This window comes from Cervus elaphus, chromosome 5 (genome assembly GCF_910594005.1).
Source record: "Cervus elaphus chromosome 5, mCerEla1.1, whole genome shotgun sequence".
NCBI classification, from domain to species: Eukaryota; Metazoa; Chordata; class Mammalia; order Artiodactyla; family Cervidae; genus Cervus; species Cervus elaphus.
Window position 1 is genome coordinate 101,454,304 of NC_057819.1, and position 24,488 is coordinate 101,478,791.

General features: G+C 46.8%; 3 protein-coding genes across 4 annotated transcripts in view; 1 reads left to right on the forward strand and 2 right to left on the reverse strand.

Moving 5' to 3' along the window:
- Positions 1–1,057: 1,057 nt before the first annotated feature.
- DHRS7C (dehydrogenase/reductase 7C) lies at positions 1,058–13,134 on the reverse strand. Of its 2 annotated transcripts, none has more exons than XM_043903834.1 (7): positions 12,983–13,134; positions 12,618–12,777; positions 9,502–9,614; positions 7,668–7,878; positions 5,501–5,593; positions 2,489–2,644; positions 1,058–1,317 (listed from the first exon to the last, which is right to left on the reverse strand). In XM_043903834.1, exons 2-7 carry the CDS (start codon positions 12,769–12,771, stop codon positions 1,109–1,111), a joined length of 936 nt encoding a protein of 311 aa, XP_043759769.1. In that variant the 5' UTR covers positions 12,772–12,777; positions 12,983–13,134; the 3' UTR covers positions 1,058–1,108. The 2 variants fall into 2 exon arrangements, with proteins under 2 accessions (XP_043759769.1, XP_043759768.1); XM_043903833.1 differs by having other exon boundaries at positions 7,668–7,881.
- Positions 13,135–15,528: 2,394 nt separating this feature from the next.
- On the reverse strand, positions 15,529–24,108 carry GSG1L2 (GSG1 like 2). Its single transcript, XM_043903839.1, has 5 exons — positions 23,811–24,108; positions 20,479–20,526; positions 19,260–19,409; positions 17,354–17,465; positions 15,529–16,481 (listed from the first exon to the last, which is right to left on the reverse strand). Exons 1-5 carry the CDS (start codon positions 24,106–24,108, stop codon positions 16,223–16,225), a joined length of 867 nt encoding a protein of 288 aa, XP_043759774.1. The 3' UTR covers positions 15,529–16,222.
- Positions 21,006–24,488, forward strand: part of GLP2R (glucagon like peptide 2 receptor) — a 51,751-nt gene continuing 48,268 nt past the window's right edge. The window contains exon 1 of the mRNA XM_043903838.1: positions 21,006–21,081. Within this exon, the coding sequence (XP_043759773.1) occupies positions 21,049–21,081 (33 nt within the window). The 5' untranslated portion in view covers positions 21,006–21,048. The remainder of the gene's footprint in view (positions 21,082–24,488) is intronic.

The window sequence follows — 24,488 nt, forward strand, 5'->3', positions numbered from 1 at the left end:
GGAAGTAAGTCCCTGACATTTTCCTTATAAATTGAGGCAGATGTACTTGTGGATGTGTACCACGTGTGTTAATTTTGTAAATGGCTTGGGTTCACGAAGGAAATTTGGGCCCTCTTTCAACTATAAATATTAGAAAAAGTTTGAAGCAGTAGTTACAAAATTAGTGCAAAAAATATATCCTACACTTCCCAAGATCTGAAGAATCATTAACTGTTGTGTTTAAGAAAAACTAAACTAAGAGAAACACCCATCAATAATAACGATGGCAGTTTTAAATGAATTTTGCTTTGAGAATGTAAGAAAAGGCTGGAATGAGCTGGATGCCCCAAGGCAGAAGTTCTCAAGATCTGTTGCAATTTAGAATCCACTGGAAAAAAAATTTAAACATCTGTGCCTGGGCTCCTCTTGGGACAAATGAAATCCAGGGAAAAGGGCTGATTCTGCTGCCAAGACCAAGGATTACAGCTCTGCTCTATTGCCAACCTGGGAGCCGCTAGCCCCACGCAGCTATTTACATTTAAATTAATGCAAATTAAATAAAATTAAAAACTTTGTTTCTCAGTTGCACAGGCCACATTTTAAGTACCTAACAGCCACACGTGGCTGGTGGTTGCCACAATGGACACAGCAGATGGTACAATATTTCCACCATTCCAGAAAGTTCTATTTAGCAGCGCTTCCCTAAGGAGCTGGCAAGTCCAGCTTCTACGGTTAGGGGCTGACTGGATAGGTCACCCTTATGTAAAATGGAGGTGATTTTCTGAGTGCCTGGGCAGGCTGATGGCGTGTGTGTGTGTGTGTGTATGTATGTGTACGTGTTGAGCCCATTACGGGTCCTGTTTTTCTGCTGGATTGTCACCTTATAGAGTCGAGACGCTTCTCGGGAAATCTGTCCCGGGAATGTCAATTGGGAGGCACCCAGAGGCCTGGAGCGACTGGACTGGTCTCGGGCCACCCTTACTGTGATGGTGACTATCTCCCACGTGGAATGCAGCTGGGGGAACTGTTTCCTCTCCACCCCCACCCCTGTGTTGAGAAGATGCAAGGACCCACCACCTACCAGCAAAACCTTTATTCCCCTCGAGGAGACCCGTTTGAAGCCCGGCAGTTAACCCTCCTCGGGGACGCTGAGTCTCTCCTTCACCCCATAGGCCACCACGGCGAAAAACAGCTCGGGGAACAAGGTGCGGATGTACACGGCGGCCTTGGGGATGGGGTTGGCCAGGAAGACCTCTTGCTTCTTGCGTCTCACAGTGCGCATCACCTCCTCCGCCACGTCCACAGGGTGCGCCCCGTAGGTCAGCTTCCTGAAAAAGACTGAAAAGCCCCCCAGGAAGGGGCGGGGCTCATAGCCTTGGGAGGGGGGAGGTGGTCAGAGCCCACCCCCCTCCAAGGTGGGGAGGGGTGTGCGGTGCTGGAGTCCCAGCCTCAGGGCCACCCCTGCACGTGCTGGCCGCTGGCCATGCGCCATGAGCAGGCACTTTACCCGTCGTGCCTTAGCTTCCGCATCTGTAAAGTGGGTGCAGTTTCCGGCCCTTTAACAACCCAGGGTGGTTATGAGTGGTGGAAGGGATGAGAAAGAGCTTAGAAGGTAAGAAGGTGTCAGATGTATGATGGGGCTGCTGTTCATGATTGTTGCCAGGCTGTCCTCGTCCAGTGCCTCCTGAAACCGGTTGCCCACGTCTTCGTTGTTGTTCAGTCACTAAGTGGCATCCGACTCTTTTGCGACCTCATGAGTGGCTTGACAGGCTCCTATAGCCATGGGATTTCCCAGGAGTGGGTTGCCATTGCCTTCTCCAGGGGATCTTCCCCACCCAGAAACTGAACCCACGTCTCCTGCATTGGCAGGTGGCTTCTTTACCACTGAGCCTTGTGAGGTAGCCGCTCCGTGTAGAGCATTCTAGAATAGAGATCACAGGTGCACTTACAGAGCACTCAGGATGTGCTGGTTGCTGTTCCAAACTCTGGGCTGGAACTTTGCTTTCTAGGACTCTACCAGGTCGGTATTCACTGTCATCTCTCATTTTACAAAGGGGAAACAGATGAAGGGAGTAGCTACTGTTCCAATACTTAATATGAGACAGAGGCTCTCGGGGCCAGACTCTGAGCTTCTCTCTGTGCTGCCACCTAGGCAAGGGGAGCAGAAGGTTCTCCAAAACCAAATCCTGGCTGTTCCACATGGGAAACTGAGGCCCAGAGACGGGAAGTCTGGGACCAAGGTCACACAGCCTGTGAGTGGTGGAGCCCAGACCGGCCTTGGTCTGCTGGCTGTGGCTTAGGGTTCCCTCTACCTGGCGCCTTGGGACTGAAGTTTTGGGGCCCCTCCCCGCTGTCAGCTGGGTGCAAACACCCATCTCCTCAGTCTCAGGCTTCAGGAACACCCCACCCCCACGGTACCCCAACCCCACCCCCGCCACCCTGGGCATACCCCACTCCTCCACAAGCCCTCCCCAGCCCCATTCCCTCCAGCTGCGCTCTGAAGGCTCACATTTCCAGATGGAGGCCTCCCAGTTTCCTTGGCCTGGATCAACGTGGTAGGAGCGGATGAAGGTGGGACTCACGGTGCTGACGACCACGTCGTATTCCTCCACTTCCGCCCGCAGGCAGTCGAAGAAGCCGAGTGCCGCGTGCTTTGAGGCGGCGTCTGCAAGAGAAACCAGCCCGAGGGTGGGCGCGGGTCCCGCTGTGCCTCCCAGGAGGGGGCTGGCGACACATATCTCTACAGGCTCTGCTGGGTGAGGCTGCAAAATCCCCAGCCTTGCCCTTCGCTTCATAGATGCGGACAGAGAGCCCTTGTGAAGCAGTGGACAGATGCAGAGACGGGACCCAGTTCAGTTTAGCTACTATTCCACTGGGTGACTTTGGGCAAGTGACCAGTTTTTTACCTTCAGAGATTCAGTTTTCTTGTCTTTAAAATGTCCACTTGCAGCACAGTTTAGAGTAGGCAAGGTATGGAAGCAACCAAAATTCCAACCAACAGATGAATGGATAAAGAGAATGTGGTACATATATACACTGGAATATTGTGTGTGCATACTCAGTAACTCATCCTGTCCAGCTCTTTGCGACCCTGTGGACTGTAGCCTGCCAGGTCCTTCTATCAATGGGGTTTACCAGGCAAGAATACTTGAGCCGGTTGCCATTTCCTTCTCTAGGGCACCTTTCCAAGAATCGAACTCACGTCTCCTGCATTTGGCAGGCAGATTCTTGACCGCTGAGCCACCTGGGATGCCCCACACTGGAATCTTACTCAGCCATGAAAAGAATAAAATCATGCCATTGGCAGCAACACAGATGGATCTAGAGATTATCATACTAAGTGAAATAAGTCAGAGACAAATCAGTTCAGTTCAGACAATTCAGTTCAGTTCAGTCGCTCGGTCTGTCCGACTCTTTGTGACCCCATGGACTGCAGAACGCCAGGCCTTCCTATCACCGACACCCAGAGTTTACTCAAACTCATGTCCATTGAGTTGGCGGTGCCATCCAACCATCTCATCCTCTGTCTTCCCCCTCTCCTTCCCCCTTCAATCTTTTCCAGCATCAGGGTCTGTTCATATGAGTTGGTTCTTCACATCAGGTGGCCAAAATATTGGAGTTTCAGCTTCAGCATCAGTCCTTCCAATGAATATTCAGGACTAATCTCCTTTAGGATGGACTGGTTGGATCTCCTTGCAGTCCAAGGGACTCTCAAGAGTCTTCTCCAACACCACAGTTCAAAAGCATCAATTCTTCAGCACTCAGCTTTCTTTCTAGTCCAACTCTCACATCCATACATGACTACTGGAAAAACCATAGCCTTGACTAGACAGACCTTTGTTGGCAAAGTAATGTTTCTGCTTTTTAATATGCTGTCTAGGTTGGTCATAACTTTCTTTCCAAGGAGTAAGTGTCTTTTAATTTCATGGCTGCCATCACCATCTGCAGTGATTTTGGAGCCCCCCAAAATAAAGTCAGCCACTGTTTCCACTGTTTCCCCATCTATTTGCCATGAAGTGATGGGACCAGGTGCCATGATCTTAGTTTTCTGAATGTTGAGCTTTAAGCCAATTTTTTCACTCTCCTCTTTCACTTTCATCAAGAGGCTCATTAGTTCTTCTTCACTTTCTGCCAGAAGGGTGGTGTCATCTGCATATCTGAGGTTATTGATATTTCTCCCGGCAATCTTGATTCCAGCTTGTGCTTCCTCCAGCCCAGCGTTTCTCATGATGTACTCTGCATATAAGTTAAATAAGCAGGGTGACACTATATAGCCTTGACATACTCCTTTTTTTATTTGGAACCAGTCTGTTGTTCCATGTCCATTTCTAACTGTTGCTTCCTGACCTGCATACAGATTTCTCAAGAGGCAGGTCAGGTGCTGGTGTTCTCAAATATCATATGATCCCACTTATATGTGGAATCTAAAAAAAATGATACAAATCAACTTATTTACAAAACAGAAACAGGCTCACAGACTTCGAAAACGTTTATGATTACCAAAGGGGAAAGGAGGGAGGGAAGGGATAAGTTAGGAGTTTGGGATTGACATAGACACACTACTATATATAAAAGAGATAATGAGTAAGGACCTATTGTATGGCACAGGGAACTTTACTCAATATTCTGTAATAACCATTACAGGAGGAGAATCTGAAAAAGAATGAATGTCTGTATATGTATAAGTGAGTCACTTTGTTGTACAAGTGAAACTAGCATACTGTTGTAAGTCATCCCTGTGTGCTAAGTCACTTTAGTCGTGTCTGACTCTTCACATCCCTATGGACTGTAGCCCACCAGGCTCCTCTGTCCATGGGATTCTCCAGGCAAGAATACTGGAGTGGGTTGCTATGCCCTCATCCATGGGATCTTCCCAACCCTGGATCAAACCCATGCCTCTTACGTCTCCTGCATTGGCAGTTTACTGGTTCTTTACCAGTAGTGCCACCTGGGAAGCCCAGAAATCAATCATACTCCAATATTAAACAATTTTTTTAAAAAGATTAATATTAAACCATGTCAGGTAAAAATAAATAATAAAATAGAGGTAATTAATTAATCAATTAAGGATAGTATCATTCCTGCCAAGTGAGAAAATGTATGTAAAATGCCTGACACGGGTGTGAATTCCCATTTCCTTCCTGGGAAGCCTGATTCCCCACGTAAGACTGTTTTCTCAGGGTCCTGAGGCCATCAGGGTTAAGAATGCAGGTGCCGGAGCTCAGATGACTGGCTCGTAGAATGAGGATATGGTGAGGTGTATAAATAACAGATATAACTGCTGTGAGCATAGAACAAGAGGAGCTTCTGGGGTCAGAGGGAAGGACTTATCTTTATCTCTCTCAGTCACCTGCGTGCTGTAGGTGCTCAAAAATAGGAGCTGAAGGGATGAAAGAAAAGCCAAAGGATGCTTTCGTCTCTGGACCCACTTCCCCCAGTAACGATATGCTTTGTTCTAGACACCACATCTCTTGTCTTATAAGACATATAACTTAAGGTGAAACTTGTCCTAGCAACTTACAGGCTGTACGGAAGGGGATTCCAAGCTTCCCCTGGATGTTGTTCACTAACACGATTTGTCCAGTCCTCCGGGAGATCATGTTGGGGAGCAGGGCTGGAAAGCATAGAACGAAGACTCATGGTTACAAACCCGAGATGGAGTCAGGCAGCAGCCGGCAGACCCCTTCCCCAGACCCCTCATCACACAGGCTCCTCTGCCTCCCTGCTAACTGGATTACAGTGGGACACAGGTGGAATGGATCCCAGCCACCATTTATCCATTGTTGCCTATGAGTGGGCTGGGCTCAACCAGTGAATTGCTGGGTTATTTTATTTTATTATTATTTTTGTGTCATGCAGGATCTTAATTCCCAGGCCCCCTGCAGTTGAAGTTTGAAGTGCTAACCACTAGCCCTAACCCTGGGTGATTTTATTATATTTTTTAAAGCTTTTTTTTTTTTTTTAATGGGAACCATTTTTTAAATCTTTATTGAATTTGTTACAGTATTGCTTCTGTTTTATGTTTTGGTTTTTTGGCCACTAGGCATGTGAGACCTTAGCTCCCCTACCAGGAATCCAACCCACACCTCTTGCATTGGAAGGTGAAGTCTTAACCACTGGACCTTCAGGGAAGTCCCCAACCCTGGGTGATTTTCAATGACCCATCCATATCCTTGAAGTTACACTGATTTCAGTAGTGAGAAAGATAGCTCCCTTTCCAATTTCACTATTCCTCCAGGAGGAAGGTTGGTTCAGGCGGGTCTTTAAAACCTCTCTTGCATGTGCTAATCTTTAAAAAAAAAAAAAAAGAGGAAAGACCTCAGCTCTGTGTCTTGGGAAAACTTAAGACTTTGTTTTGATTTCAGGTTTTCTTCCACTTATGGAGAGGAAAGGAGTTTTTAATTTATGGTTAAAAAAAAAGTTCCTCTTAAGTAGAATTAATTGACAAATGAGGAAATTTAGAAAAAGCTATGGAGCAATGATAGCATAGGTGCAATAAGGAGATGGCAAAAAATCAAGATTCAACTTAGCATGCCTCACTTTGTTGCCAGGGAACTGGAGCTCTCAGAGGTTGAGGGGAGGACACACCTTGGCTGGCCTGCTGGGTGTGTCCATAGTGACTGGGCTGGAGGAAACTGTGGTCTCTGGGGCACTCTCATCTCTGGAAGCTCTGGGAGTCATCTTTCTGCTCCCAATGCTGCTTTGCCTTCATCTGTCACAGTTCTCAGAATCCCATTTTTGTAGAGATTCTGGCTGTACAGAAGGAAGCTCAAAGATCCTGCTCTTTCAGCCCTGCCAGTGCACCCTGCTCCCTAAATTTATATTCTTATACATCCTTATGTTCTTCCTTTTGTGATTCTGCTTTGATAAACTCTATTTTGGGTGGGTGGAGGGCTTTAACTCTTGGGTTCTATTCCATGTCATCTCTAGCTACTCCACACCCCTCACCCTAGCTTCAGACCTACATTTGAACTTGGTTGTTAGAATCTCCACAAAGGGACCATCATTTTACCCTAGTGGCTCAGACGGTAAAGAATCTGCCTGGAATGCAGGAGATGCAGGTTCGATCCCTGGGTAGGGAAATCCCCTGGAGAAGGAAATGGCTACCCACTCCAGTACTCTTGCCTAAAAAATCCCAGGGACAGAGGAGCCTGGTGGGCTACAGTCCATGAGGTCACAATGAGTCGGCCACGACTGAGCGACTAACACTTTCCTATTTCTGAAAAGAGATTGACAGTATTCTGGGTCTTCTGTAGTTTGGGGTAAACTCTTCATGACTGAGGACAGAATTTCAACACTGGACCAACTGTCATTATTAGGAGCAGATCAACCACAAGGTGGATATAGTAGAAGGTTTGCAGGGGATGAAGACAATGGTCCAGAGATGTGGAATGGGATGGGAGGGGAGCCAAGGATGTGAGTAAGAAAAGAGGAGTCAAGGGCAGGGTTTGGGAAGGGGACTACACAGAGAGGCAGGTAGGAATATACCATTAGGAGACTTTTACAATCCCTTTTCTTTCATCAACTTTTATAGTCGAAAGCCAAAAGCTTTCACCAAACAGGCAGGGATTTTTCTGAAGAGGACTAGAGGCTCCATCCAGAAGTAGATGACTATCTGGAGACATATCAGAGACCTCTTGAGCAGCCCAGTGACCCAGAATTCCACGGGATGGTCAAACTCACGAGACCTTTGGTCAGTATGATGGGTCCAAAGTAATTGGCATCCATGATCTTTTTGTCGAGCTCCAGAGAAATCTTATGGGCAGGTCCCTTCACCTTCACGCTGGCGTTGTTGATGAGGATGTCCACGCAGCCATAGCAATCCAGGACCTCTTTGGCCACATCCTGGACACAGCTGATGTCTGAGAGATCCAAGAGGACCAGCTTCGGGGTGAATGTCTGCTGGACCAATGAGAAAGTCAAGGCACATGTGGGAACATCCCCACAGACCTTGTGGCCCTTCCATCTAAGAGTCGCCCCTTTTGAAACTCAGAGCTTGTGGAATGACTACAAACAGATGAAATGAAGCAGAGATAACTGGGAGAAAGGAAACTGATGGAGAAAATGCATCCTTGGGGACCAAGGCAACAATAACATTCCCAACACGCAAACATGCACTGCAAAGTTTGATCTTCTGGTCAAGGGGCCAGAACTGAGAAATCCAAATGGAGACTGTGCATAGATTCTCTGATGTCATTTTTTAAATAACATTTCTGAACTCCTCTTTGGAAATGGCTTTCAGACTGGCTTCTAAGCCACAGGAGAATCTGCCCAGTACTTTGTAGCCACATTTGTTTTTTGGCCAAAATCATATACTCGATATAATTTTTTGAAACACCATCTGTATAGGTACAAGGCATTGTGTTCAGCCCTAAACATGCTGTCATCAAGATTTTCATGATTTAGAAGGAGTACAGGTGGAAAAATTGATGATGCCACGTGACAGATACAATCCCGGTATTTCACAAATATGAGTCTTGAGATATGCCCTTAAAAAAGCATGTTCTCTGGTTCAATATATTTTGGAAATATAGACTGCTATACATTCTTCTTGGAGATAACACAATGAATATTTACATAACAAAGGTTCTGAAAAGTCCTGCAGTAAAGAAATCCATCAGAGAAGCTTTCTCTAACTCAGTATTTCCCACACAGTTGACCTCAGACCCTCTTTTTTACTACCTCACGACCAATACCTGATAAAATCCCAAGAAACATGCTTTGGGGTTGTGGTGTTATCCTTTTGCTCCATCTCCTCAAATACCAGACTTAGTTCTGAATTATTTTTGGCTTTATCCAAAATCAAATTCAACATTAAGGGCAAAGATTATTTAAAAAAAAACAATTCTTGACACTTCCCTGGTGGTCCAGTGGTTAAGACTCTGTTTCCAATGCAGGCAGCATGGATTTGATCCTTGGTTGGGTAGTTCCACATGCCATGCAGAGAGGCAAAAAAAAAAATACTAAAGAGAACTCTGAAAGCAATTTCTTAAACAATGATCCAGAAATGCCTTGAAAACCCTAGCTTCATTGAAATGTGTTTGCCTGCTATATAACTTCATGGACGGGGACATCATTTCCCTGATTTCTTTCAAGGAAATAAAAAACATCGTGGCTTGAGGAATCTTAGTTTTCCGGCCAGAGATTGAACATGGCCCCAGCAGTGACCGCACTGAGTCCTAACCACTGGACCACCAGGAAAGTCCCTCTTTGAAGGAGATATTATTTGAAGTATTATTTAAAAAGTCAGCATGAGAATTTATAAACAGAGTGATATCTGTGACATACCGTATCTTCTGGGTCCTCTGAGTCTGACTTAAATAGAATGGGGTGGGGCTCAGAGGCTAGAGAAGAAATTTTTGGCGTGGTGAGGGGTCAAAATGAATCAACCCCCAAGTCGGCTGTATCAAGATTACATTTCCCCAAAGCTATCACCAAATTTCACCCAGAGCTGCTCTGTGACAAGCACGAAGACTTAAGGGTGCCCAGGGGTTGCCCAGGCTGGCTGCCCGAAGGCCTTACCTTGCTGGGATCAGCCACACTGATCAGGGCATCATATAGACTCTGAAGCCTCTCCCAGTTCTTTCCACACAACACCAGCCTGGCCCCGCCAGTATGGAACACCCGAGCACACTCTGTGGGGAAGAAGGAAGGAGGACAGGACGCACTGTGTGGATGAAACTGCTTGGGGCGGAGGGGCGGTGGTTACAAATTCAAGGATTCAAAGAATTCAGAAGTCTTAGAACTATGAGTTCCTTTAGAGGACATTGCATGCAATTTTCTGGAATTTCTTCTTGCTTCCAGCTTCAGCATGGCCGCCTTCTGTGAAGGACACCTCACGGGGGCATGAAATAGCCCCTCTTTCATTAGGCAGTTCTGATTTCTGGGACACTCTTTCTTTCTTTTTGATCATGCTGTGTGGCCTACGGGATCTTAGTTTCCTCACCAGGGATTGAACCTGTGCCCCCTGCATTGGGAGAGTGGAGTCTTAACCACTGAACCACCAGGGAAATCCTGATATATTCTTTCTTAAACTGGCCAGAAGGATGACTCTGTCCAATAAGACCCCCAGAAGCACAGTGTTCAGTATATCTCAGTCTGAGGATATCGGAGACAGTTGCCTTTTTTTTTTTTTTTTTCCCAGATCAAATGTCACTAGTTTCCTCTACATTTCCGTTGTGGGCTGATGCCCCAGCTAGGGCTCTTTTTATTAAAAAAAAAAAAAAAAAAAGTAAAGCTGTCTTCTGTCTAGTTAATTTTTTTCTAGGTGAATTTCTTGCTTGCTCAAAGTTCTCAACTGGGCAGTGATTGGTAGATACAAGTATTTTTATGTGGCAGTAACGTTGATATTTAAGAACAATAAAAGCTGGACTTTCCTGGTGGAGCAATGGAGAAGATTCCACCTGCCATTGCAGGGGACGCAAGTTTGATCCCTGGTCCAGGAATGTCCCACAGTCAGTGGAGCAACTAAAGCCCATGTGCCACAATTACTGAGCCCACGTGCTACAGCTACTGAAGCCCGCATGCCCTAGAGCCTGTGCTCTGCAACAAGAGAAGCCCTGCAACGAGAAGCCCATGCACCACAAAATAGCCCATGCCCTGCAACGAGAAGCCCACGCACTGAAAAAGTAGCCCCTGTTTGCTGCAGCTAGAGAAAGCCCAGCGCAGCAAGGAAGACCCAGCACAGCCAACAAATGAAACAATAAAAGCTAACAGACTTTGACAGTTTACTTGCTTGAGTGGCTATTGAAAGAGGTTTACACGTATTAGCTTATTTTATTCTCACAGTCATCCCACGCAGTGGTTTGTTATGTTGGGTTCCCTAGAAACAGAACCTACAGGGTTTTAGCCACTGGACCACCAGGGAAGTCCCTCAGTTCTTTTTTCCTGAAAGATCATTTTAAATATATGTGGTTTTTATAATAAGAGAATTCACTAAAGGAAACCATTTGGAGGGAGAATGGCTAGTCTCCCCGAGTTTGGGCTGTAATTCTCAGTGGCGGCGGCAGCTGCGCTGGGTGTGGGCAGCCCTGGAGGTCGTGTTTCACAGACCAGAGGCCATTAGTCTGAAAGAGACTATTTTATTTCAGCGATATTAAAATGCACAAAGATGGCCCAGGGCCATCGTAAGAAACCGTTGATTAAGAGACAGTTAGCTCAATTTCTGGCAACCCACTCCAATATTCTTGCTGGGAGAATCCCATGGACAGAAGAGCCTGGCAGGCTACAGTCCACGGGGTCACAAGAGTCGGACACCATTTAGCGACTAAACCACCACCACCAGCTCAATTTCAGGAATGGTTAAAGGAAGAAAATGGTGTGTCTTAGAGGTGATGAAACACAGGCAAGGTTTGTGTTCTCTGAAACAGTTTAAGTGCTGTGGTTAAGTATTTTGAAGATCATTCTTGCTGCAGACACAGTGGGTACAAGATGACTTTATTCCTGACTTGGCTGAATTGTGTGGGTTTGGGGCAAAGGTTAGAAGTCCTGACATCTCTGTCTGCCTGGTTTCTCTAGGAGAAAGCTTGGCTCTGGCCCCCTTGCTGCTCTCCAGTGTTACCCACTGGGTTCGGTCAGGTTCTGTGGGACCGGGTGTGTGCTGTGGGCTATGTGTCACTTACCTCATCCGCTCAGTGCCCCTCACTATTTTTTTTTTTTTGCCTGGAACCTGAGAAACGGAGCACTTTGAACCCAGAATCGCTGTGGTCAGCAGCATGTTAAAGCCAACATAATTTACTGAAGGTCACACCCCCACTCCCAGCTTCTCAAGTTACTTCTAAATGCCTTCAAGACAGGGAAGTGGTGTGGTTAAATCAGGCCAATTGTAAGACAGCAGGGATAATGGGGCGTGTGGCACGCTGGCGTTTGCATGCTCTGTATGATTTATTCATTCTTATCGCCACTGCTAACATTTGAGACGTGCCCACGACAGCGCCAGGCACTGTCCTAAGGGCTTTCCATTTCTTGATTCATTTAGTCATCACAACCACATTATGAGGCACAGAGTATTAGCATCCTTGCTTTCAGATGAGAAATCCAAGGCGGAGCAATGCATCACCAGTTAGTAATTGGTGGAACCAAGAATTGAACCCAGCTCACAGGTCTGGCCTCATCACCAGTTCACTGCCCCAGCTGACTTTGGCTTTGAGCGTCAAAATTTCTAGAAACTCCCTGCAGGCAAAGCAAATCACTTCTGCAGACTGGTTTTGGCCTGTAAGCTGTGCATTTGCAACCCTAAGTATTCCAATCCCCTCATTTCTCAGGCAGGCAAGCTTTAGCCTCCAAGAAAGAAGACACTGGCTGATTAATGACAGATGCTGGGAGAGAACTCAGCCTTGACCCACGCCCTCCTGCCCAGAGGGCTCACCCACACCCCACCCTATGGCCTCTCATCCTTTAGGGAAGAAGTGGGCACAAGAGGCTGTGAAACTCATTTGTGCATGCATGCTCAGTCGTGTCCGACTCTGTAGCCCATCAGGTTCCTCTGTCCATGGGATTTCCCAGGCAAGGATACTGGAGTGGGTTGCCATTCCCTTCTGCAGGGGATCTTCCCGACCCAGGGATCGAACCCGAGTCTCCTGCGTTGGCAGGCAGATTCTTTACCACTGAGCCGTCGGGGATGCCCGAAGCGCGCTTACCCTTGCCCAGTCCTGAGATGGCATCGGTGATGACCACCACCTTGTTCTGCACGACTGACTTGGACCACAGCCGGGACACCTCCTGGTAGATGAAGAGGAGACCGCTGATTCCTAAGAGCAGCAGGGGCAGCATGAGCACCGCGGTGACCCCCATCTTGTTCTGGGGAAAATGGGGGAAAGGAACTCGCTTGACACAGGGACTTGGAACCCGGGGCAGAGGAGGCCCGAGGCTGCAGGGCACACTCACGCCCTGAGCCCGGAGCCCTCTCCAGGAGCCAGGCTCTGTGCAAACCCCCTGAGTGCTGCTTCCAGAGCTCCTGGCCTGGTGCTAATCCCCAAATGGTCATGAAGAGGGAATTACTCACAGTGTCTTCAGAAGCAGATGGAATCCGGGGACCTGCCCTCCCAGAGGTTAATTACGAATTTAATTAAAATGTGTCTGCATTTTTGGAAGGAAAGCCATGCGTTAAGGCCACTTGCTTGGGCCCTAATGGCTATTTATAGCTGTCAGTGCACTAAAGGGCTTTCAGGGTAAATATAGTGTCTCTGCTGATATTCAGGAACACATGCTGGCTGGGTCTGATTTCAGAGTCCCTGCCAAACCTTTTAAAGCTCTCCTGGAAAAAAAATAAATAAATAAAGCTCTCCTGGGTGCCTCTCTAGTAGAGGTTCCTCTGCAGTTCAGGGATGCACCTTAGGGATCAGGACCTGGGATTTCAGCACAAACGTCCCCACCCTCACTTCCTAACTCTCCTATCAGGTAGCTTCCAGGTAGCTCAGACTCTGGTGGCAGCAAGAGAACTTTCTGGTTGGAGGTGAAAAAGCACAGAAAATCTGTTAAACAGAACGGATGAACCACTTGAAGGTGCGACATGAACTGTGGGAAAGGGCAGTTTGGGGCTGTTCCTCTTTCGAGTGCTTCCGGCTCTTGTAGCCTCAGTCTCCTCATCTGTAAAGTGGGCACAATAGTCTCATCTTGCAGGACTGTTGGGAGACTAAGATGTTGCAGCTTAGTAACAGACTCTGAGAAGATCGCTCTGTTCTCTTTAGTGATTAAGCCTGCATGTTCTAGGGCCCGTGAGCTACAGCTAATGAGCCCCTGTGCTGCAGCTACTGAGCCCGAGCGCTACCGTTACTAATGCCTGTGTGCCTAGAGCCCATGCTCTATCACAAGAGAAACCACCACAGTGAGAAGCCCGTGCACTGCAACTAGAGAAAGCCGGCAAACCGCAGTGAAAACCCAGAACAGCCAAAAATAATGAAAGAAAGAAAGAAAGAATGTAGGAGGTGACTGTGTCCCACTCCCAGAATGGGTCTGGTCCATTGCTGTGCCTGTGGGCTTCGGTTTCTCCCTTCTCTCTGGCAATTTTTTTCCTAGTCTGCATTGGTTTCCTGGTTGCCTTTCCTTAATGCATATCAGGGCTCATTCCTCAGGACCCTGGACAGGCTTGAGAGGTGAGAGATGCCAGGGCTCAGTCAGGCAATCTGTGTGCATATACTTGTATAAACATACATGTGTATGTGTTTATATGTGTATATATGTGTGTATATACATATATATATGTATGTGTGTGTTGGAGAGTTCTATTTGCCAATGATTGTTTTCAATGCTGGGAGGTACAGAGGACAGTTTGTGCTATAGGGAAATAATTGACAGTTCATAAGAGGGGAATAGACCTGCAAACAGATTATTGCAATATATGGAGGAATTAAAATCCAACCTGAATTTGTTTTATAGCAAAGATAGACAGATGGAGATGAGATACCTTGATCTGAGGGGCCGTGTTCATTGTCTGAAAATCCCTAAGCTGTACACTTTGGGTTTGGGTAATTTTTTGTAGGTATGTTGTACTTGAATAAAATCAACACTTAAAAAATATAAAAGGGGAACTTCCCTGGGGTTCCTGTGGTTAAGAACCTGTGTTTCCAATGCAGGTGGCATGGGTTCAGTCCCTAGACAGGGAACTAGATCCCACATGCCACGTGGTGTGGCCAAAAATAAAAAAATAAAAGGAAGCAGAGGGCCTTGGAAACTCAGAGAATGCAGCAAAGTCAGATTTGACCTGAGCCTTGGGGACCAGTCACCTCTTGTCCTGCCTGGTATCTCGTTCATCACTGATTCCTTTCCCCAGATGCCGCATGTGCTATTTGCTGATGTCAGCTTCTCTCACATGACTCCAGAACATTCATTTCTTCCTTGGAATCTTCAGGCATAAGTTTTTTTGTGTTTTTTTTTTTTTTTAAAAAAGAACTGAGTGTCTCTTTGGGGACTTTTCTTTCGGATTTCCTTTTCTCTAGTATCAGACTCTATCTCAATGTTGTGACACTGACACAGGATTTACCTACACAGACGCACAGGGGTGACAAATCCTATAAAAGAACATGCACACTGGGGAGGGCAGGGGCCATTGAGTATGAACTCTTCTGCTCCAGAGGACCCCAGCACGCCTTCCTTGTGTTGGACTCATTCCAGTAAAAAGCCATTTAATACCACTTCAAATACGCTTGGTTCAACATAGCTCAAAATTCCATAGGCCCATCAGTCATTAGGCAGATCCACAACTAAGAAGAAGTTAGCTGAACTGCCCCTTATTCTCTGACAGTATAAATGGTACAGTTCAGCATAAATAGATTGAGTGATTTTATTTGAAAACATTCAGACATTTTTTTCAGAAATGATACATTCACTACACACATAAATATATTTTTAAAAATGAATCTAAGCTAGGATGCATTTAGGGTTATTAGGATATGGCAGTTCTTTTTCCCCTTTAAAACCCAAGTTATGTGTTTAACAACTGGTAACCTCAATAGCATGTTAGTTTGAAATGCGAAAGAGAGGTATATAATATTGTAACTGAACAAGTTAGGAAACACGCAGCATACCACTGTTTCAAACAAGACTTGCAGGTTTCACCATGTTTATTTTTAGAAGCAGAAGTGCCTGGCAATTTAATTTAAGCACAACAATTCAAACATTTGTTCCACTTAGCTGTGACAAGATGTCATTCCATTCAACCCTTCTTATTTTGTTTTATCATTTGATTATCCTTCCAAACTGATTTTCCTATAGGTGGAAAGTAGAAAATTTAGAAGAAAATGTATTTTAAAAATAACACAAAACTGATTTTTAAATTCATTTCTTCCTGATTAAAACAGAAAAAAAATATAGGGTAGTCACATGTACTATTAATTTGTGTGTGTCAATTAAGGAAAAAGACATTCTGGACTCTTCTGTCAACATAACTGTATGGGCAACAAATCTACATTGTTTGTAGTCAAAGCCTTGTTTTCCCCCTTTCTTTAGCTCTTACTCTTAGCACTCACATGTTCCTACTGTCACCCTTATTAAACTGTCAGGAAAGCTTGGGATGCTCATTTATACTAGAGTGTCAATGGGTGATATTTTTTGTAGGAGTTATCTCATTTAAAAATACTGGCATTATAACAGGAATCAGGAGTTGAAGGCAAAGGTGTTTAGTGAAGGGTAAGATGGCAGGTGGAAGGTTTACTTCACAGCCTTGTGAAGCCCACTCCAGAAATGCTCCTTGTAGACTAGTGTCTGGTTTGTCTGCCTGTGCAGATCTGTCAGCCATGAACCCTGGCTAGCACATGGACACCTTGCCTGGAGCCTTTGGTGGCAGGTGCTTAGATACACTGATAAGGGCACACCCCGCAGGGCTGGGAGCAGCTTCTGTTTCCCAAACACTGTCTGAAGCCTTGGGTTTCTGGAAGTCTTGTGGAGAGTGCTGACTGCCCTTCTGTCCACTTTTTTTCTCTGCGAGTTCCCGGCGGGCTGCTGTGTATCTGCTTGTGGCCATGACCGATGCAACCATGCACAGAGCAAAGGAACCCCAGGCGAGGCTGTCAACAAAAGGCACGGTTAGCAAAGAGTGAGGGGCTGACTCCAGGGCTTCCTGCTGGGATGGAATGTCAACTCCCGGTTCTACCCAATTTGGACCTGGGTTTGGGCGTCCTGGTGGCTCAGACAGTAAAGAATCTGCCTGCAGTGCAGAAGACCTGAGTTCGATCACTGGGTTGGGAAGATCCCCTGGAGAAGGGAACAGCTACCTGCTCCAGTATTCAGGCCTGGAGAATTCCATAGACAGAGGAGCCTGACGGGCTACAGTCCATGGCATCACAAAGCGCTGGACATGACGGAGCGACTAATGCTTTGGATCACAGATCTCAGAGAGCAGTCAACGTGTTTTTGTCGGGAATATGTGAATGGTGGAGAGAACCAGACCCGGGAGTCACCCATGCCCTGTGGGTTTGCACACATCTCTTGCTAACTGTGCAACCCTGAGCTGGTGACTTCACCTTTCTGTATCCAATTCTGCATCAAGTCTTTCTAGTAGAGACAGAACTTCTGTGTCATGGCCTGCCTTTCCATTAGAATCGGGGACTGGGTCTCTCCTCACTGAAATATTTTTTAGGAATTATAATAGGACTTTTCTCCTTAAACTGTGTTCAAGAAAGTAACAACAGCACTATCTCTATTTCTTCAGCGCTTCACTCTGTGCCAAGAATTTTATAAACATAACCTCCTTACATTCTCATAAAAATATCTAAGATGGGTATTATCATTTTAGAGATGAGGAATCTGAGCTACAGAAAGATTAAGAAACTAACTCAAAGTCCCAGGAGTAGCAGGTGGTGGAGCTGTGACCAAGGGCGGTGGTGCTCCTAGAAAACCTGTGTGCATCTCTGCTGGTCCACCGTGGCCAGCAACTCACCAGTATGACCAGCCATAGTCCCACGTCTGAGGCTTCCAATCTTCCGGTCCCAGGTTCACAGTGATTTGAAAAATGGTTGTGTACATCATGTGGGCCACCATGGCTAGAAGCCCTGCACAAGGAAAACTTGTGAGCCACAGTAAAGAATGTACTTTTCTACGGCACATGAGTTGGCTGTCCTAACCCACTAACATCCTCCTTGAGCCCTTCCAAGCAGCCTTCATGTTTTACACGTCTACTGATTTCTTAGAGTCACCAGTCTACACAGTGGTGAATGTTCCCTTGCCATGTCATCTGTCTCAAGACCACCTCCTTTTTCTATTTTATCATGTTGCTGTGGGTTTTTTTTTTTAAATTCATACAGCGCAGCATGTGGGATCTTTGTTTCCTGACCAGGGATGGAACCTGCACCCCTTGCATTAGAAGCTCGGAGTCTTAACTACTGTTTCACAAGTGAAGTCCCCAGAGGCACCGATTTTATATCCTCCGTTTTCCAGAACAGGGAAGAGGTCCTTGAGCTACATTTAGCCTGAAGCCATACTTTACGAAGTTCTGTCACTTTTTTTTTTGAATGCGGATTGTTTGCTAACACAGAAAAACTTTGCATAAAAATCGGAATAGGTTCTGGCCACAGTAGACTTTCACAGTAGGAACTGGTCAGTTCCCAGTGTGATTTTCTGTTCTCTGTAACTGAATTGATCTTTTTGCCTGAGGACCCAGATGATTTTCTTTTCCTTTAACAGTTTTAGTGGGATATGTCTAGGACTTGAATGTACTGTATCACTTTTTCCCCCAGGTGTTAGAGTTTTATATGCATAGATTGTGGTCTTTTGTTCCAGAAAGTTTCTTTGAATATTACTTTTAAATATTAGTTATTTTGCCTTTCTTTTTCAGGGGCTCCCATTACAGGGCTATGTTTTAATTTAATAAATGTATGACAGGGAGTGACCAACTGTGGCTTCAGTGGTCAAGTAGAAAGTAGTTTGGGGACTTCTCTAGTGGTCTATGGGCTTTCCTGGTCTATGGGTTCAGACAGTAAAGAATCTGCCTGCAATGCAGGAGACCCGGGTTCCATCCCTGACTCAGAAAGAGCCCCTGGAGAAGGGAATGGCAACACACTCCAGTACTGTTGCTGGAGAATCCCATGGACAGAGGAGCCTGGCTAACTACAGTTCATGGGGTCTCAAAGAGTCAGACACAACTTAGCAACTGAACAACAACAACCAGAAAAATTACTTGGACAACTCAGAAGACCAAGAAGAGGAGTTCTTTACTCATAGGGCTATTGACCCCACTTGGATAATTTTTAACAAGCTGCCATTTTTGAGTACTTACTATATACTATGTGCATTCTTATTTAGTCATCACCATAGCATTTTGTTTCTTTGTTTTTGTATGTTTTGGCTGCACTGGCATGCAAGATCTTCCCTGACCAGGATCAGATCCATGCTCCCTGTAGTGGAAGCGCAAATCCTTAGCCACCAGACCGCCAGGGAAGTCCTATCACAGCTTTTTGAGGCAGCTAGTTAGAGAAGTGAAGCCACCGGCCCAGAATCACACAGCCAGCAAGTTGGAGATCTCTGAATCCAGGCAGTATTTCTCCAGACTCATGCTTAACAATTGTTCAAATAGGGCAGTCTCTGTTCTCAAAGCCAGTGGACTTCTTCCCCACAGTTGTGACAAAGACATGCTGATAGATTTTGCTGTCTATTTGTGCCTATCCCTGCTTTTTTCATCAGCCCCCCCATTGCTTCCACCAACGGGATTAATTTGGTAACTTCTCCAGTGGACCCGTTGTCCCACTGAATGGGCCAGTGATAGGAAGAGCCAGCCTGGAGCTCTGCCAGTTCCCTTGGGGGCAGGCTGTAGGGAATTTGCCTGTTCTGATGATGCTCTTGGCAAGTACCTGCAAGCACCATGAGGATGGCTACTGAGGCATCCACCTTGAGCCAGTGGAACCCAGAGTGATGCCTCACTCTGGAGCCCAGGAGGACTGCACTTGTCAATGTCAGTAGGATATTCAGGACCTCAGCCCCGATAGACAGCCACAAGACACCTGCAAATGTAAGGATAAAAGAGATGCTGGGACTCAGAAATACAGATTTTTTACCGTCTGAGCCACCAGGACAGCCCCTTAGAAATACTGGGATATTCAATCATGTGATTCGGGTCACTTCTAAAACAAAAATAAATAAATAAAAACCACCATGGGGTGAAAACCACAAAAACCTCTGCTGAGTCTTGGAAAGTTGACAATGCAAGGGGAGTCCTGGGGCTTGAAAGAGAAGCTTTGGGAAGATTGTCATTAGCTGGGAGGGAAAAAAAGACTAAGCAAAATTCTGCGAGGGCCTGAAGGATGCTGGAGGTCCCGTTCCCCAGTTCAGAAGTTACCATGTTATTTTGATTCCACCATAAGACACTATCTTCATTTTTTAAAGGAGAGGATAAACTTCACCAGGGCGGACGAAGGAGTCAGAGAATTGAGGCCCCCTGATTCGAGATGCCAAAGTCTCATTCGTTTCCATGTCAACCTACAATTTACCCTGTCGGTGGGACCCCTCCTGCTGCTTCAAGAAAATAGGTTGGATGTGGAAAGGAGTGAATAAAAGGGGCAGGGAGTGAAACTGTTATTTGCAAAAAGCCTCCTATAAGGCAGTTTGGTCCTGAGGACACAGCAATGAATGAAAGATACATGGTCCATGCCATCACAAAAGCTATATTCTTGCTGGGGAAACGATACTAGGAAAGTAAGTTTAACTTTGATGAGTGTTATAGAGAGGGAAAATGCTATTGGCAGTGATGAACTAGACTCATCTTTTTTCCTGCTCTGTGGTCACCTTGCCTTGATAGTTTGAAATTGGCCTTGGTGGGAGTATTCACACTCCAAAAAGCTGCAAATACCACCCATCAGGGCATCCCCTCCTCCCTGCAGAGTTGGTGGTTTAACATTTTCTGGCATTACTGCCTACAGGGCCCATGAAAAGAGCCAGTGGCTCTGTGGGACTTGAATTCATGGAAAAACTATAAATAACTCTTTCATGTTTTCCCCCTAGCCCAACCAAAACCATAGACATTGTCCAAATGGTGAGAAGGGCTGGTAGACAGAACATGAGGAAGGGGTTTACCTTGTTCTTCAGCTGGTATTACACTCTGGAAACTTCTGCAGTTTTCACCTGGAAGTAAAAGAAGATAGAATCAAGTAGGGTGAACTTTGACAACAAGGGACAAGCTGTGTTTCCAGCCCCCCTTGAGTGCATCCACATCATTTTGAACAAGGACTGGGGAGTGTGGCTTTATTGTTCCCAGAGAGGTGGTGCCCCTCCCTGGAGCATCATGATACAATCCTGCCCCAGTGAATCCAGGCTGGGTCATATGCCTTGTTATGGCCGAGGACTGGGGGTGGAAATTATGGGGTGGGTGGGGGGAATCACTTCCCGTCAGAAGCTTTACGAGTCAGAGTTTTGTCTAAAAGTTCTCATTTTCTTGCCTCTGAGATCACAGAAGCATATGTCCAGGTGGAGCCTCTCTCTGCCTAGATCCCTGAGTGGCTCCAGTGAGGAGACACCGCTTGCCAACCGGCAAAATACAAATAGCAAGAGCTAGAAATGAATTTGGTGGTTTAAACCTGTGGGACTTGGATGTTGTTTGTTATTACAGCATACCCTAGCCCATCTGGACTGACGCTGCAAGACTTGATGCTGGACTTCCCAAACAGCATCCAGGATGACGTGAGTCTCAAATAATTTCTTTCTGGGTAGAGGGGAAAGTGACAATGTTTGTAATCATTTTAATAAATGAAATAGAGCAGATTCAGAACTATCTCTGCTATGAAGTGAGTCAGTTACTTGCACTCCATCCTGCTTCCTGGAGTGGGAGAGGAAAGGGAAGAGTTATGTGTGTGAGTACCAGGTAATGGGCAGAACCCACCCCCAGACTTATTCTGTGCTCCAGGGGGTGTGCTTTGCCCGTACCATTGGTCATGTTGCACATATTGGCTAGAAAAGCTTGTGCTGCCCGCTGTGAGGTGTAGTCCCTTTGAAGGATATGAGTCCTTGGTTATCTACTGAGTATACCGATGTCACCAAATTTCGGTTTGGGGATGAGTAATGGGTGGAGGGTTTGACACCAGGGCGAATCACCCTCTGGGATGCTGTGTCCCAGGTGGGTACCCCCATCTTGCTCCATGAACACATCAGCCCTGAATTGAATCATAGATGGTGGAGTGGGAGGAGCCAGGGACATTGCCTGATTTGTCTCTGCACAGTTAGGAAGAGTGTGTCTGAGGACCTCTGAGGGGAAAACGTGGTAGGGAAAACATGGGTGGAGGCAGTTTCAGCATTAGAACTGGGCTTGCAGGGGCCCAGTACTGTCCCAAGACTGTCCTGCCACATCAGGGATTCAACCCAGGGGCTGTAGGGAAGGTGCCAGGAAGACACACCCTGCAGCTCCCAGTCTGGGCTGCTAGGAGCTAAAAGAGGCGAATGTTAGGGGCATAGATCATTGACTCTTTTTTTTCTTTCTTTCTTTCTTTTTTTTTTGTTTTTGCTTTAATTGGAGGATAATGGCTTTACAATGTTGTGTTGGTTTCTGTCGTACAACAATGTGAATCAGCCATCCGTAACATATATCCCTACCGTCTTGAGATTCCCTCCCATCCCACTCGTTATTGACTCTTCAGAGGAACGGCTTTCCTATTCCTAAAATTGGTTTAATAGTCCCCACATTAGCCTTGCTTTGAAGATTAAATGAGATCCTAGATAGGAAGAATCCTCCTGCCAATGCAGGAGACTTGGGTCCCTGGGTCAGGAAGATCCCCTGGAGAAGGGAATAGCTACCCACTCCAGTATTCTTGCCTAAGAAATCCCATGGATAGAGGAGCCTGGTGGGCTGCAGTCCACGGGGTTGAAGAGTCGGACATGACTGAGCAACTAACACTTAGGAAAGCTTCTCTCCTGGTTAATATGCACTTAAACCCTACTGCTGTCTTTCTGCTTAATGCATGGAGGACTGAATGTCTAACTAGCCTTCTAGAGAGGGCTGCCTTATCTCAACAGGGGGTAAAGAGGAGGCAAGTCCAGAGCCAGGGGCTGGGCAGAGTGAAAATGGGACCAGCCAAGGAGATTAAGAGAATTCACAATAGCTTAGAAGGGTGAGTTTAGCGTGGGTCAGACCACAGTGACCCCTTGATTAATATGAATCCTCAGAAATGATGTTCCTTTTGAATAGGTCCAGCAGGATTAAAAGGAAAAATCTTTATAAATCCCATGAAGCCAGACAGGCGGGTGTTACATAGCTGAACAGAGGTTCGCCAGCCAAGCGGTACAGCCAGCCAGCCTGGGAAACAGTGTCAGAGTCCTGGGGATGGACTGTGGCACTCCGTCTGCTTTTTCTCCCCAAACTCCCACCCACTATGGTGTGCCCAGGACCCTCCGTCCTTGAATTTCTTGGTTCAGCAGAACCGCACAGAGTCGGGAATCAACACATTCTGCTGACTAATTCATTCACCCAAGAGAAAGAACATTGAGTTGAAAAGCCGCCCCAACCAGGAATTTTTGTTTTTTTCTATTTCTTTTTTTTTTTTAAACTTTTTATTTTGTATTGGGGTAGAGTTGATTAACAGTGTTATGATAGTTTCAGGTGACCAGCAAAGGGACTTGGTCATACATATACATGGATCCATTCTCCCCTGACCCCTCTCCCATCCAGGCTGCCACATAACATTGAGCAGAGTTCCTTGTGCTCTATACTAGTCCTTGTTGGTTATCCATTTTAAATACAGCAGAGTGTACATGTCCACCCCAAGCTCCCTAACTATCCTTCTGCCTGGCTCCCTACCATAAGTTCGTTCTCTAAGAGGAGTTTTTGTTTTACATCTTCATTTCAAATGGTGCGTTCTCTCTTTAGAGGCATTGGGAAGAAGATGCAGAGCTATTTAGAAGATGACCTCCAGGTAGGGGGTCACCACATAGCATTCCAGGGGGTCCCCAGGAGGACTTTATTAGGGGGTCCAAAGGAGGGTCAACTTTTAGGGGGATGCAGATGAAGCTGATTAAGAAGGGAAATACCCAGGAAGCTGCAGTGGGCAGCAGAGCTGGGGGTGACCAGACACCCTGAGATCCCTTTCTTGTGCCTGTCCAGGGCCCAGGAGCATACTCCCCAGGCTGGAGTCCTTGCGGCCAGGTCTCCGTAGCCCCCCTCGTCCCTCCGGTCCCTCTCTGTGGGCGCCACCATCCGCCTCCAGTTGTAATCTGCTCCTTTTCTTATGCATCAGCTCGCCCAGGCATTTGTGCTAAATTAGACTGACTAGAAAATGTGTGTGTGGAGCAATCTCCCCGCAGGGGCCCTCGGCTGCAGTCTCCCCAGGCAGGCTCTCTTGGGTCTGGGCGATGTTTTCACGTGGAAAGCCAGAGAGCTTATGTCCCCGAACCACCAGAGGACCCGTGGATGCTGAGCTCACCTGTGCTCCCGAGGGTTTCCTCGCATGACTGCCAGAGCCCCACGTGGAACCTGCGCTGGGCGAACTTGTCGTCTCCCATCTCCCAAATGTACTGGACGGCCTGGCTCCGGTTGTCGCTGCTGCCACGGCTGTAGTGGATGCAATGCAGCGCCCCCGGACGATCCTGGCACAGTGGCTTTGCCACCCGCCGCGTGCCCTCGCACCAGTAGCTGCTGCACACGGCCGTGAGGGAGAAGGCGAGGGCCAGGCAGACCGGGAGGAGGGCCAGAGCCCGCTGCTGCCTGGCCCGCCGGTCCATGGCTGAATGCGGGGTGCGGCGGCAGGATGAGCAGTGGGGCCCCCCTCGCCTGCCTCATCCTGGTACCCGCCCCACCTCGGTCCACCATCTGGCATCCTTACCTCTCCCCGCATGTCCCCCTGGGGAAGTGGTGCTCTCCAGGGTGTGACATCTGTGCCCGAAGGAGCCACAGAGCTGGGTCATGCTCCCTTCAACACTGTCAGCCCTTCAGTCCTCCCCACGATATAGAGGTGCTGATTTTCTGTTTTTGTTATTATTATTATTTTTTTTTTTGCAAGGGCAGAACTTCATTTATTCCCATGTGATGATGTGAGCAACTCTTTTGTCGAACTGGATGACTGTTTTTAGATACTGGAAGAAAATGTCCTTCCACTTTGTGT

Excerpts from the sequence above, each read along its gene's own strand:
- DHRS7C (XM_043903833.1), bottom strand. The coding sequence starts at position 12,771 with ATGGGGGTCACCGCGGTGCTCATGCTGCCCCTGCTGCTCTTAGGAATC. Across the intron at positions 5,594-7,667 it reads ACCCATCATACTGACCAAAG|CCCTGCTCCCCAACATGATC; the intron begins GTCTCGTGAGTT and ends TATGCTTTCCAG. Across the intron at positions 2,645-5,500 it reads AATCCCCTTCCGTACAGCCT|ACGCCGCCTCAAAGCACGCG; the intron begins GTAAGTTGCTAG and ends TTTCTCTTGCAG.
- GSG1L2 (XM_043903839.1), bottom strand. The coding sequence starts at position 24,108 with ATGGACCGGCGGGCCAGGCAGCAGCGGGCTCTGGCCCTCCTCCCGGTC. Across the intron at positions 20,527-23,810 it reads GGAAACCCTCGGGAGCACAG|GTGAAAACTGCAGAAGTTTC; the intron begins GTGAGCTCAGCA and ends TTTTACTTCCAG. Across the intron at positions 17,466-19,259 it reads CATCCTCATGGTGCTTGCAG|GGCTTCTAGCCATGGTGGCC; the intron begins GTACTTGCCAAG and ends TTCCTTGTGCAG.